Raw genomic sequence first — 12941 nt, 5'->3', positions numbered from 1 at the left:
TCCCAGCCTGCTGTGGAGAATTTTAATGTTGTGGTTGAAGTCAGACACCCCATGCAGCGGAGGTGTGTGGCGGCTGAGGAATTTCTCTGTGTCATGGTGTCGTGTTCCCTAGACCAGCTGCTGCGGGGAAGGGCGATTTATGAAACAAGGGGCGATGCTTTGGGTCTTGCATGTTGTATTCTGCCCAGCCCGTTTTTCCTGGATACCAGCATGGCTTCTAGGAACATTTTGAATGTTTGCTGTGGAAATGACCGTCCCTCTAGGCCTCTGAAATGCCCGGATCTGGTGCTGCCATGAGAAAGCGATTAGGAAAAGGGGCCTTGACTCCTGCCTTGAGCGTTGGTGTAAAGAAGATTCTGCGATGTTGCCTTGGAATCAAGACTATTCAGTCTGGTCCCTCCCCGGCTTATTTTCCTACCCACCCGCCAAGCCCCCCCTGCATCAGTGCAGGACTTTTGCAAAGATCTAAAACGTCACACGAGAGAATCGTTTTTAAACAGCTTGACCCTGTCACCGCGTGGGGCCCAGTTCGGAAGAATCCTGGAAAACGGAGGAATAACCAGAAAAAATTAACGTTTCTGGTCATTATTCGTGTTTGCAGTACCAGCTAGGACTCTGGTCAGGGCTCCCTGGTACCACGCACTGTGCAAACGCAGCCCCAAAAGACGCTCCCTGCCTGCAGCAGCTGGACCTGGGTAGGGGGCTGGGTGGGGAATTCCAAAGCTTGTTGCAATGTGTAGATTGGTGCAGACCGTCGGGCGTAGGAGTTAGGGCCGGTTGGAGGCTGCGTGTCTATGTGCATTTGCGTTAAATCTTGCAGTGAAACGTTCCTGATTGAATTCGTGGCCGTTTCATTGGGCCAGGAGAGAGAGCAGCTGGTTGCTAAATGGCGTTTGGATTTGTTTTGCTTTGTTGCCCTCTTAGGCGGGTTGAAATTGCTGTGTTTGGACGTAGGAATCAGTCGGCGCCCAAACCGGTTTGAAAGCCTTGCCCGCTTTCCAGCTGCACCGTTTAATCGCCCAGCGGCCAACCCTGGGGGGTAACGGTAGTGCTGTGGAAAGAACCTTACTGCGCAGGGTTGGGTTCAGATTAAGTGGCAACAAATCAAAGTGGCTCCCCCCACCAATGCTCTCTCTGGCTCCCAATTGCTAACGGACTCCACCCCAGCGAGCCAACTCCACTGTTTTAGAGTTACACCAAGTCCGTGGGCCCTCTGCCAGTCTAGATCCACGGATCCTTGGTCTACCTCCCCCCTCCCTCCCCCAACCTTCAGATCTACGTATGTTTCAGACCAGCGGCTCTCAACCTTTCCAGACGACTGTCCCCTTTTCAGGAGTCTGATTTGTCTTACGTACCCCCAGGTTTCACCTCGCTTAAAAAGGACTTGCTTACAAAATCTGCCATAAAAACACAACAGTGTCACAGCTCATTGTTACTGAAAGGTAGCTGACTTGCTCGTTTTCCCCACATAATTATAAAACAAACCAATTGGACTATAAATATTGTGCTTACATTTCAGGGTATAGTACACAGAGCAGTATAAACAAGTCATTGTATGAAATTTTAGCTTGCACTGACTTCACTAGGGCTTTTTATTTAGCCTGTTGTAAAACTAGGCAAATATCTAGAGGAGCTGATGTACCCCCTGGAAGAACTCTGCGTACCCCCAGGGGTACGTGTCCCCTTGGTTGAGAACCATGGTTTCAGATCATGCCTCCCCGTGAGAATAAACACACAGAGGAGTGAAAACACGAGCAGGCCCAACTCAATTGTACGGGAGGAAAAAGCAACTCTGATAGTTGGAAATTTCCCCTTCCCCATCTCAGCGCTGTCCTGATTGGATCTGATCTGTGGGTGGGGTTTTTTTTCCTGCTTTGTTACAACTGTCCCCAGATTCTCTGAAACGGACATTCCTTTTAGCACACGGCCCTAGCGCGGGCCCGCGAATTTGCTGAGCTAAATATGTCTGAGCCAGTCTAGACAAGAGCTTACAGTTGGCTAGGAAGAGAGCCAATCCTAAATCATCTCTCGCTCTTCGGGGCCGTGCCCTGTGTTGTCACCAGTTGCAGAGGCTGGGTTTGGAGGCGGGCGGGGGAGAGCAGGAAAAGTAAGGTTTTTAGCAAGAGGGAGGGTATTTCTGTGGCAGGCATAATTTAGTAGCGAGGAGTTAATTGGCTGCCTGAGAGCTTGCGGGTGTCCAGCAGAAGTCGGAGTGAAATGTCCATGATCACTGCGGAGGTTATTTGCACACCCGACCTATGCCTGATGGGTTCTCTGGCTGTATTTCATTCGTTCGCGCCAGGCCAGATCCTTGGGGGTTTGGTTGTGTTTCGGCCCCCGGTTTTGCACTGGTTTGAATGGCGGTGCGAGGGTGGTAGAGGATCATGCCCCTGTTTGCAAGGTTCAATATATTAAGGTCTGCAGGGTGAATGTTCTATGAAGTTGGGGCTGCTGACTGCCCTGGGATCAGAGATGTGCTTCAAAGCTATGCTGCTGGCTTGATTTACCCCATCCGCTGTGCCCAGGGACATAGGACGGTTGGAAACTCTTTGGGGTAGGGGCTGTCCTTTCATTCTGTGTTTGTACAGCGCCTGGCGCCACGGGCGCTATCGCAAAGCAAGTTAATAAATCGTATTGGTACAAAACCAGCGTGCAGGTCCTGTCCACACTACAGGTGCAACAATGGATCCTCGCACTGCTCTGGCTGACGACCACTCACATGGGGAAGTTGTGCTGACCGGCAGCTTTGGTCCCAGCCCCGCCACAAGTCACCCGTCTTGGGGCAGCTGTACGGCTACCAACCATGACACCTGGCTGGTGCATTCTGGGAAAATGGTTAATCATTCCAGTCATGTTTCGCCAGTGCTCAGAGGTCTCAGCTGGGATTGGTGCATGCCCAAAACAAGAGACGGTCCCTGCTGTGTGGGGGGAAGGGTGTGGGGGAGCTCTGGGTAGCTATCCCATAATGCCACAGCAAGGACAGACCACCTGAGCAACACACATGCAAAGAAGCACCAGCAGCAGGTGGGACAGTGTATTCGGGGATGGCTGGTGTGTATAGCCCAGGCCTCAGGATGTAAAATCCCCCTTCACGCTGGGCAGAGGAAGCCTGGTTAAGAGCCCCCTGGGAAAAAGGGTGGGTGTGTGGGGAAGGCACTGGGCTGGAGAGCTGACTTTAATCCCTGGTCCGGTCCCATGCCTCAGTTTCCCTTCTGTAAAATGGAGGTAATAAATCCTTCCTTTGTCTAGACTGTGAGCTCTGTGGGGCAAGAACAATGTCTGGCCCTGATCTCCGCCCATGCCCTGATCCGTGCGCGACTCGAGGCCAGACTGGTGCTGCTAGCTCCTTTCTGCTAACCTGGCCCTCGGCTCAAGGCACACAAAATAATATTCCCTGCGAGTGTTATGCTAAGATTCTCACCCCTCCAGCACCTCCCCTGCCAATGGGCAAATAATTTAATTTGCAAATTTCCTCGGCTAGCCCTGCAGCTGGTTGGATACTACGTCTTAAACACATTATTTGCTTTTTTCTTGTGTGTTTGTCAGTAAATGATTCATTTCCAAGTAACTGGAAACCGGCCTACGCCATGACACATCGCTTAGCGCATCCACGAGGCTGCACATACCTGTCTGTCCTGGGCCGCTCTTTGCACAATCTCTATATCCTGGCTCTGCCTGCTGGGTGACCTTGGGCAAGTCACTTCCCCGCTCTGAGCCTCGGTTTCCCCATCTGTAAAATGGGGCTAATGACACTGACCTTCCTTTGTGAAGTGCTTTGAGATCTGCCCATGAAAGGTGCTCTGGAAGAGCAAGGCGCTGTACAAACACGGAAGATTTGGATTGTTAAAGCTCATACATCGACCCTTTGCTGAAGGGTGGAGGGATGCTTTCGATTGGCCTCTAACACGTGTCCCAAATATTTCCATCTTCTTTCCTAGAGAACTTTGGAGATCAAGGGTTGCTGAACAACCTGGCCTTTGTTCTCAATTCATCTCTGAGCATTGTTGTGCCCGGCTGAGGCTCGAATGTTACACACACACACACAAAACTCACGCCTGGTTTGTTGAGGTGCCGTGTAAAGATCGGGGTGCGCTGGCACCTCAACAAACCAGGTGTGAGTTTTGTGTGTGTGTGTGTGTGTGTGTGTGTGTGTGTGTGTGTGTAACTCTTGGGTGAGAACAGTTGGGGGGAGGAGCTGTGTCCATTCAGCGTGGCTTTGGGTTGGGGCGTAGGGGGCTGTTCGTTCTCTGTGTCTCACCCCACAATATGTGTCCCCTGAACAGATCGACGAGATGCCAGAAGCCGCCGTCAAATCCTCCTCCAATAAATACCAAGTCTTCTTCTTCGGGACCCATGAAACGTGAGTGAGATTTTTAAAATGGGGGCGGGGTGGGGGGGAACACACGTTTGTGTAAGGGCAGAGGAATGTGTGTGTGGGGGAGTGAGACGGGGGTGTCAGTCAGAATCACGTGAGCAGGGGTAAGGCAAACACATCAGTTGGCCAAGGATAGGGTCTTGTGTTCAAATGTTAGCAGAGCCATCGAGGGGCACCCAGTCTCTTTCCAGCAAGACCCCCCACACACACACACCGTGCTCTCGTGACATGAGGTGTGTCCCTCACCGGGACAGAGGGGAGATGGTGATGAGGGAGGGGCATGGGAGCAAGACAAGGGGGAGGCCTAGCATTAAACGACATCAGGGAGAAAATGGTCTCCATTGGTGCCTTCCCCTTTTCTGTGGTGTAACCAGAGCTGTCCCCTGTGGGTGGGAGCTTCCCTCCTCCAACAGACCGACATTAAAAATTAAGATGAATGTAATAGACCAAGATATTCCCATTGTAAGCTCCTTGGGGCAGGGACCATGTGTTTGTACAGCGCCTAGCGCCATGGGCTCTTGGTCCGTGGCTAGGGCTCCTAGGAGCTACTGCAATGCAAATAATAATAGAAATGTTAATATCCCCCTGACCAGCGTAGGCCTGTCTGCCTCCAACCCAGCAGCACCCTTTCCCAGCTCAGTGCCTGGGTGGGGTCACATCAAGGTATTTAATGCCACTGGAGGTTGGTTTGATCATTGTGGTGCTAGGAATGTAGCCAGGTTTGCTGTATCTGGGCGGGTGGGGGAAGCTGTAGAAACATTCGTGATCTGGATCGTGGAGAAGTTTCAAGAGACCCCCCCTCCCAGTGATGTAACAAATCCCCCCCTCCCCCCAATGCAGAGTTCTGTTGAAGCAACGGAGGGTTGTTTTTAATAAGCCCCAATATTGAATTCACCGACAAAAAACTTGGATAAGGCAGATCCAGAAAATCAGAGTGGGGATTTACGAAGTTCCTAGGGGACCAGCTGACTTTCTGTAGGAGTTGGGTGTTTCTCTCCCTCAGATGCCTTTGAAATCCCCAAGTTACTTCCATGCCTGGTGCCTCAGTTTCACCAGCGGATCCAGCCTCCCAGACAGGTTGCGGCTGGAACGTTTGCCTAGCAATCCTCAGCGAGGGGGTGCTGTGGAGGCGTATCGCGCGTGGCCTGTCATTACTGCTTCTTCTCTTTTCCACCATGCAGGGCGTTCCTGGGTCCCAAAGACCTCTTCCCCTACGAAGAGTGCAAGGAGAAGTTCGGGAAGCCCAACAAACGGAAAGGGTTCAGCGAAGGCTTGTGGGAGATCGAGAACAACCCGACCGTCAAAGCCTCTGGGTATCAGGTGCGTCTACCTGTTAAACTTCTCTGCTGGCCCCCAGCTGATTCCCATAGGGCAGAGTTTGTCCTCGGGCAGAGGCCCGCACATCCTTTGCCCAGAGGTGAATTTTACCTGTAGCAACTCCACTCTGGGCTCCTTTGTTATACAAGAAAGCGATGGCCAAATCCATGCTGGCATTATGGCTTTCGGCGGGGATCGAACCCAGGACCTTTGCCAGCAAAAACCCAAGCGTCTTCCACTGGAGCGAAGTAGTGATTTCTCCCCTGGTGTGCCAGTAGCAGGTTGTTGTAGTTGCTGGGGACAGGCACTGGAGAGAGACATCCTATGTCGGGGCTTTGGGGAAGGTGAGCGGGGCGGTTTGAAGGGGTTAAGTGACCCCAACCCAGTGATCTTTTCAGGCATGAGCTCAAGATACCACTCTCCTAAAGACAGGTAATCCTCAAGGGAGAGAGGGAATTTAGTTATGTGGGTAAAGTATGGGGCTGGAAGTCAGGACTCCTGGATTCTGTCTCTGGCAGGGGAGTGGGGTCGAGTGGTTAGAGCAGGAGGCGCTGGGACTCCTGGAATCTATTCCCAGCTCTGCCCCAGTTTGCTGGGTGATCTTAATCAGTTACTGCCCCTCTTTGTGCCTCAGTTTCTCTGTCTGTAAAATGGGGATAGGACAGGAAAGCTGACCTCAATCTCTCCTGCCCTGATCCAACGCTGGTTGAAGTTAACGAGAGCCTTATTCCTTCAGTCCCTTACAGGGGGGAGTGAAGACAGTGGGAAAATTATTTCTCTCCCCTCTCCCCACCCATGAAAATTTTTAGATTAAAACTTTGTTGAAAAGTCAAAATCCCCAAAACTGAAAATGTTCTGGTTTAAAATCAAAAAATGTTGGCTTTCAGTTTTTCAGTGAAACGCCATATTACGATTATTGTTTTGACAAAAATAGAAGTTTTTCACAAGAATTTCAGTTTTGCTGAAAAGCCGCTTTGGGGTGGGGAATCTCTACAGGAAAACTTTGATCAGCTCCAGGTTCAAGGATGAATCTGTTTTAATTGCCCATTAATGATGATCGTTATGACAGTATTAGAGACCCCAACCGATATCGGGTGGGAGGAGCTGTATGTCCAATACACCACACGAGCAAAGCGTGGGAGAGGAAACTGAGGCCGGGGGGAGAGGGGGCGAATTGCTCGAGATCACCCATTGGTAGATCTGGGAATATAACCAAGATCCCTTGAGCCCTTGTCCAGTGCTTGAACCTTGAGCTCACGCTGCCTGTCCTCTTTACCCTGTCAAGAGTAATAGCTTCTGAAGGTGCAAGGGGCGGGTGGAGCAGCGTCTTCCATGACTTGAATCAGTGAGTGAACCCACGGCACTGACGTTTCGGGGGTGGGTTTTCTCTGCTGGCTGCAGAATGTTCTGCTTTGCAATCTCGTTGTGTTGACTAAAATTTTCCTCTGGGTAGCCTGCAGCAGGCCTGCATTCTGCTGGGATGCTGTCAGCTCTTATTAGCTAAGCGAGGGCTGGGTTGTGGATCGGAGACCTCCAAGACATTCTAGGTACTCGGCAAGTGGGGTTGGGGCATTCACAGAGGGGCGTTCTTCTCTGGGAGGCAGTACCCCAGAGGGTGCTTTGCTTCTGGGAGGTGCCATATTCTGGAAGATGGCTAAAAGCAAGGACTTCGGGTCATTCAAGACCCATCTTTTCATAGGCGTTGAGGGTGTTGGCCCGAGTCCTGGTCAAAAATCGGCAAACTCAGTCCCGCCTCCCTAAATTCCCCCTGCCGTTGAAACTTTTCTGCTTCCTCTCCCACGAGCTGTTGTCACGCTCCACCCCAGAAGTGGCTGCAGCTCTCTCTGTGTGTCCTTTGGCTGCGGCTGCACAGTGCTTTGAGAGGCCACCGGCTGCAAGGTGCTATCGTCGTGGGGGAAGAAATAGGCTGTGTAGAACCATCCCTGACCCTGGACAGCAGCTGGCACCGGGGAACAGCTGTCAGGCGTGAGGGGCAGAGCCAAGGGCACCGGTCTTCCTACCACCTTGCAATAACTGTATCCCCCTTCCATTTTCCTCCGTCCGTCTGTCTGTCTGTCGTCCCTCCCCCGTGTCCTCCTGCAGCCGACCCAGAAGAAGAGCTGCCCAGAGGACGCTGAACCTGAGCAGGAGCCGGAGGGCGACGGTGAGAAGAAAGGCAACGCGGAGGGCAGCAGTGACGAGGAGGGCAAGCTGGTGATCGACGAGCAAACCAAGGAGAAGAACGAGAAGGCTGGGATCAAGCGGAAAGCGGAAGATGCCTTGGAGGTAGCGGTTGGGGGGAGGCCTCCGGTGAGCTGCCCAGGGAGGGAGCGGGCTGTAGATCGGAGACAGACCCAGACAGCACTGTCCCCATGCCCTGAACTCCAAGCTCAGGGAGTAAAGATCAGGGCCCGTCCCTGAGACTGGGGAACAGGGCTGGTCCCTGAGATGGGGGTTGGGGGATTGCGCTCTGAGAAAAGATCAGAGACACCCCCACACGGTGCTGGTGGGAGGGTTCTGTGCCTGCAGACAAGGGCCTCGTATTAGCCAGCTCAGGACCTCTCTCAGCACCCGGGCAGGGAGGGGGCGGCGGCGCTGTGGGTCCCGGTTGACACCTTCCCGTTGGCAGGACTCCCCTAAACGCGCCAAAGAGGCGGAGGGCCAGGAAGGGGAGAAGAAAGTAGAGAACGAAGAAGGCCCCAAGGAGGGAGAGAAACAGAAGCCCAGCCCCGCCGAAGGGGAGAAAGAGAAGAACAGCGACCCCGCTGGAGTCCCGGACGCGAGAGAGGCCAAGCCAGAGGGGAAGGAGAAAGCCGCCGCGGAGGAAATCAGAGATCACAAGGAGAGGTAGGGGACTGGAGGAGGGCAGGGTCTGGCACGTCACCTCTACAGGGGAGGAAGGCTGGTTCCCATCACAGCATCAGGCCCTAAGGGTCTGGTGCAGGTCACATGGAAATCAGCAGGACTTTGCCCGTCTGCTTCAGGGGGAATGGGATGTAAGAAACGGGGGCGGATGGGAAGCATAACAAGACCTCCGCCCTTCTGCTGGGGGTCAAAATGCCAGTCTTGGTTACTCCTTGGATGGGAGAGTTCCAGGCAGGATCCGATTGCAGGAGACAGCCCCCCCGTTATCCTCCGCCATGCGGCCCTGATCCTGATTGCTGCCACCACAACGTTCATCGCCCTTAATGTTCTTCCCTGTTCCTTCTCCACTCCCGCAGTCTGTAGCTGGCCGGCCTTCCCAAGCTGAGCTGATCGTCTGGGCTGTTCCTTTCCCGCTGGGCTCCCTGGGTGCTAAACAGTTTCGTTCCTCATCGGCTCGTCGCATCTGCAATTCGGGAAAAAAGAAATAAAAAGAAACCAGTAACACGAACCATCCCGTCTCTCCTCCCCCCCTTCTCCCCCCCGCCCACCCGTAGCAGGGCGCATGCTTGTAATAGTGATTTCTAGGGGGCGCTGATCAGTTGATTTGAAATAAAAGCGATTCATGCCTTTTTAAAATGTTTCCTATCACTTCCTACGAATTGCTTTCTCTTCGGTGGTGCTTTCGCGAGGGTTTAAAGTCAGGTGATCTCCGGAAAGCTGGGGAGGAGAGGCAGAGTTGGCGTCTGTCTCTTTCAAGAATTGCTGGATAGATTTGTTTTGTTTTTGAGGGGTTTCCTTGATGTCCGGAACATTTAGATGAACTGGGCCTTCTTCTCATTGACACTAAGGCCCCGGGATGCTGCATGAGCCGTGTTAAAAGGGCCTTAAAGTGCGCCCGAAGGACCCTTTCCATGGCCCGAGCAATGTCAGGGGGCTTTCATGTAAATGTGAATCATGGCCCATTGGTCTGTTTCCAGTTCTGAATCCCAGAAGAGCAATGGCAGAGGGAGATGCACCAATCAGGTTTGGGAATCTTGCTTTTGTGAGGATGCACCAGAGAGATCCCTGACCAAACTGCATGCCCTGCTCCATAAATGGGATTCACCATTGGCTTCTTGCTCTGTTAATGGGCACGAGTCCCTTTAAACAAGACCAGGGGCATAATGTCCCGCTTTGCCCCAGCTGCTGTCGTCCATAGCCCCTGTCCGTCAGACAGTCTTAGATAGGTCTCGTTCCTTGCAAGGTCTCCCCTCAAACTCGGTGGCGAGTGATGCTCTGCTGTCGGTGCCCACTTTCTTAAGGCATCATAAAACCCCAGCCTTGCTGCCATCCTAGGCTGACTACAGGAAGTGCTAGCCATGTGCACCTCTGTCTTACCAGGTCATCTTTCAGCAGGTCGTTTAGCTGAGCTGGGACAGGATGGGATTGGATGGCTCAGGGATAGAGTTGGCTGAAATTTTTTTTTTTTTTTTTTTATCCCTGTGGAAAATTTAGATTTTTTTTTGGCAGGAATTTCAATACCAAAAAAATTTGGCCAAAAACTGAAAAAAGTCAACTGGGAAATGCTGTTGCAGAGGCTCATGGGAGTTGTAGTTCAGGCCAGACTCCCTGGTCAGGGTACATCTCCCATGATGCACCAGGGGGCTTTTCGCTTCTTAGAGAGAAGAAGCAGTTCATCCTGGGAGCCCCTGGCCATGGTGCATCTTGGGAGATTCCCACAATGCATTGTGGCAGCATTTCCAAATCAACATCTATCTGTTTTGGGGCATTTGGTTGTTCAGCCCCAAAAATATATATATTCAAAATTTCTGTGGCAAAACAGAAATTTTTCCCAAAATATTTCATTTAGCCACAAACCCAATTTTCCGTCAAAAACCAGTTTTGATGGAAAACACTTTCAGCTAGCCCCAGACAGGAGATTAGTGGGAGGATGTGAAGTTCTTTGTCTCTGGGGCCCCATTTTGGATCCAGTGCAGTGGAGGATGGTTGCGCCGTTTCATGGCCTTTGTGTGATGATTGACGGCTCTTGGACCAGGGGACAGGCGTGTCTGAAAACCGTCACCATTCACCCCCAAATTGCTGAGACTGCCAGAGAAGCCAATGCCCAAATGAGACACTCTTCCCTCTGGGGAAACATGGTAGAATGATGTGTGTGGCCCAAGCTTATGAATTAAGAGGGCTAGGGCTGTCCCTCCAGTACCTTTCACCCAGCACTAAATTCATTTTCAAAATTTCAAAGGTGGTGGTAAGGATTGCTCTATATGCCTATAAGGAGAGGGACGAGTTTTATCCGCCGTTTCCATCCTTTCTGTGATCCCAAGAATCCGGACAGTCTGTCCCTGGTGTCATTCTGTAGATTTCAGGGGAAACTACAAGCAGATCTGAACTCTTTTGACAACAGCTCACAAACCCTTGCCTCCAAAGTGTTCAGCTGATCAGAAATCCCTCGATTCGCTGCACACTCTGCCCCCTCTTCCTATTGGGGGAGGTAATGAGTGAACCCATGGAAATCCATGAAGTGTGCACTCTGATATAGAGACCGCTCTTACTTTATGTCAGTAGGGCTTTTTTTATTATTGTTTTTAACTGAATTGCTAAAGTGTTTTAACGCTTCTAGCATCCACGTGGTGGTTTGGAATTAGCAGAGACCTGTGATCGCTGCTAGTCCTAGTTTGGTCTGATCGGTGATATTGTGGCCAATTGGGCTAGATGGGCAGACAGATTTCTGCATGTTGCTGTGTTTTATCTGGGTGTTTTCTTACGCTGCTGACGGGCACAAGATTTCCAGAATTTATGGAGGGGGAAATGAGGAAAATGCTGACCACTTGCATGCAATTTTACCTGTATTTCAAGCAGCTATAGAGAAAATAGTGGAGAAAAAGAATTGGCGATTTTTACCCCCCAAAACCCACCCCACCCATTAGACATCAGGGTGCAGTTAGTGACCTTCCTAGAACTCAGACACCTGGGTTCGCCAGTCTGCTTCAATCTTTTAAGGGAAGCAAAGGATACACCCAAAGATTTGCTCAACGAGATAAGGGCTTTGATACAGCTGTCTGCCCACCCATGTGATGTTTCCGAAACTTTTGCGACCAGAGCTGGTCAAAATTCCTGCTGGAGTTTTAAAATTGTGACCCAATTCTTGTGGGAATGGTGACTTTTTGACACAATTCTTGCTGGAATTTTGAAACTTTGGCTGCCACTTTGACAAACATTGAAATGTTGACTACATTTCTTTTTAAAAAATGGGGAAAATTTTCTATAGTTGAAAAAATTCAAAAACATAAATTTTGTTGAGGCAATAGAGGAAAAAATGTCCCCTCCGTACTGGCCCTCCCACCCCCCACTCCCACCCATAACCAGCTGTATTCGTGACCGTCACCTGGAAGGACAAAGATAGAAAAACCTTGGAGGCTACAGAGCAGTGATTCGCTGGCACTTTGCTGATGACTGTTGTCCCGAGGCGGAACAAAGATCTGGGTTGAAAGTAGTTTTCATTCCGAATCTAGTGGCTTGGCTTGGCGTGGCTATGCAGCCACGGGGCCTGGGGTTCCGTGTAGATCCTGCGTGGTCACAGATCAGGATGTCTCCTAGCAGGCCAAAGCAGGGTGGACGTGGGTTACTTGAGTTCTGGATTTTGGCCTTGCTCCTGTTGCAGGTTTTTCCGTTTGACATGAATGGGAACAGGAGCGGACTCTGCATTGCCTCTAGCCCTGTTTTTTGCCTGTCTAATGGGCCTGGTTCTCCAGCGCCCCGCGTCCTGTGCAGTCGTGTACATGGGTGCAAAATGCTACCGATGCCACCCGCTTGTTTGGCGCGGGTGTCAAGGATTGTCCCACGGGCAGGCCGGTGGAGAGCTGGGTACCAGGGGTTCAGCGCCCGGATCTAGCAGGGCAGCGGCTGTTCCGCAGAGACAGCTGGAAGATTTTCAAGCGCAGGGCCTCTGATTTTGCGGGACTTTTTTGGGAGGTGCATTTGAGCATTCTGCTGGGCAACGGCAGGAGGTGGGCCGTTGTTAGGCAGCGCCTTTCTAGGAGACATCTGTGTGAGGAGGAGTCTCCCCTAAAGGAGATCCCCTTTCTCCAAAAGCCCCACATTCCAGCAGCTCTTGTTGGCCAAGGGGAACCCATCAATGATGCCATTTTGGGGGTGTTCCCTTTGCTAGAGGCTCTGTGCTCTGCCCCTCCAGGGCTCCCAGATCCACCATCCCAGGAAGCGAGGGACAGGAATGGGGGTGGCCACACCACAAGGAGCTGGGGGTGTGCTACCTCCATGGTGCTTCCAGCCCTCACCAGACAGTCTTAGTGCCCTCAGGGGCTCTGCCGGACTCCTAAATGGGGTAGCCAGAGACCAAGTCTAGGGCTGACGCCTCAGAGAAAGACAC

The 12941-nt window shown here is 51.8% G+C and overlaps 1 protein-coding gene across 1 annotated transcript in view; it reads left to right on the top strand.

Annotated features, from left to right (window-relative positions):
- The window catches only part of HDGF (heparin binding growth factor), a 33421-nt gene extending 24228 nt beyond the window's left edge, over positions 1–9193 (top strand). The window contains exons 2-6 of the mRNA XM_005310939.4: positions 4284–4360; positions 5557–5695; positions 7796–7978; positions 8322–8539; positions 8914–9193. Of these exons, the coding sequence (XP_005310996.1) occupies positions 4284–4360; positions 5557–5695; positions 7796–7978; positions 8322–8539; positions 8914–8920 (624 nt within the window). The 3' untranslated portion in view covers positions 8921–9193. The remainder of the gene's footprint in view (positions 1–4283; positions 4361–5556; positions 5696–7795; positions 7979–8321; positions 8540–8913) is intronic.
- The last annotated feature ends 3748 nt before the right edge of the window (positions 9194–12941 follow it).

This window comes from Chrysemys picta, chromosome 20, assembly GCF_011386835.1.
Source record: "Chrysemys picta bellii isolate R12L10 chromosome 20, ASM1138683v2, whole genome shotgun sequence".
Taxonomy (NCBI): Eukaryota; Metazoa; Chordata; order Testudines; family Emydidae; genus Chrysemys; species Chrysemys picta.
The sequence above is the reverse complement of the archived record's forward strand: the minus strand, read 5'-3'. Positions and strand labels throughout refer to the sequence as shown.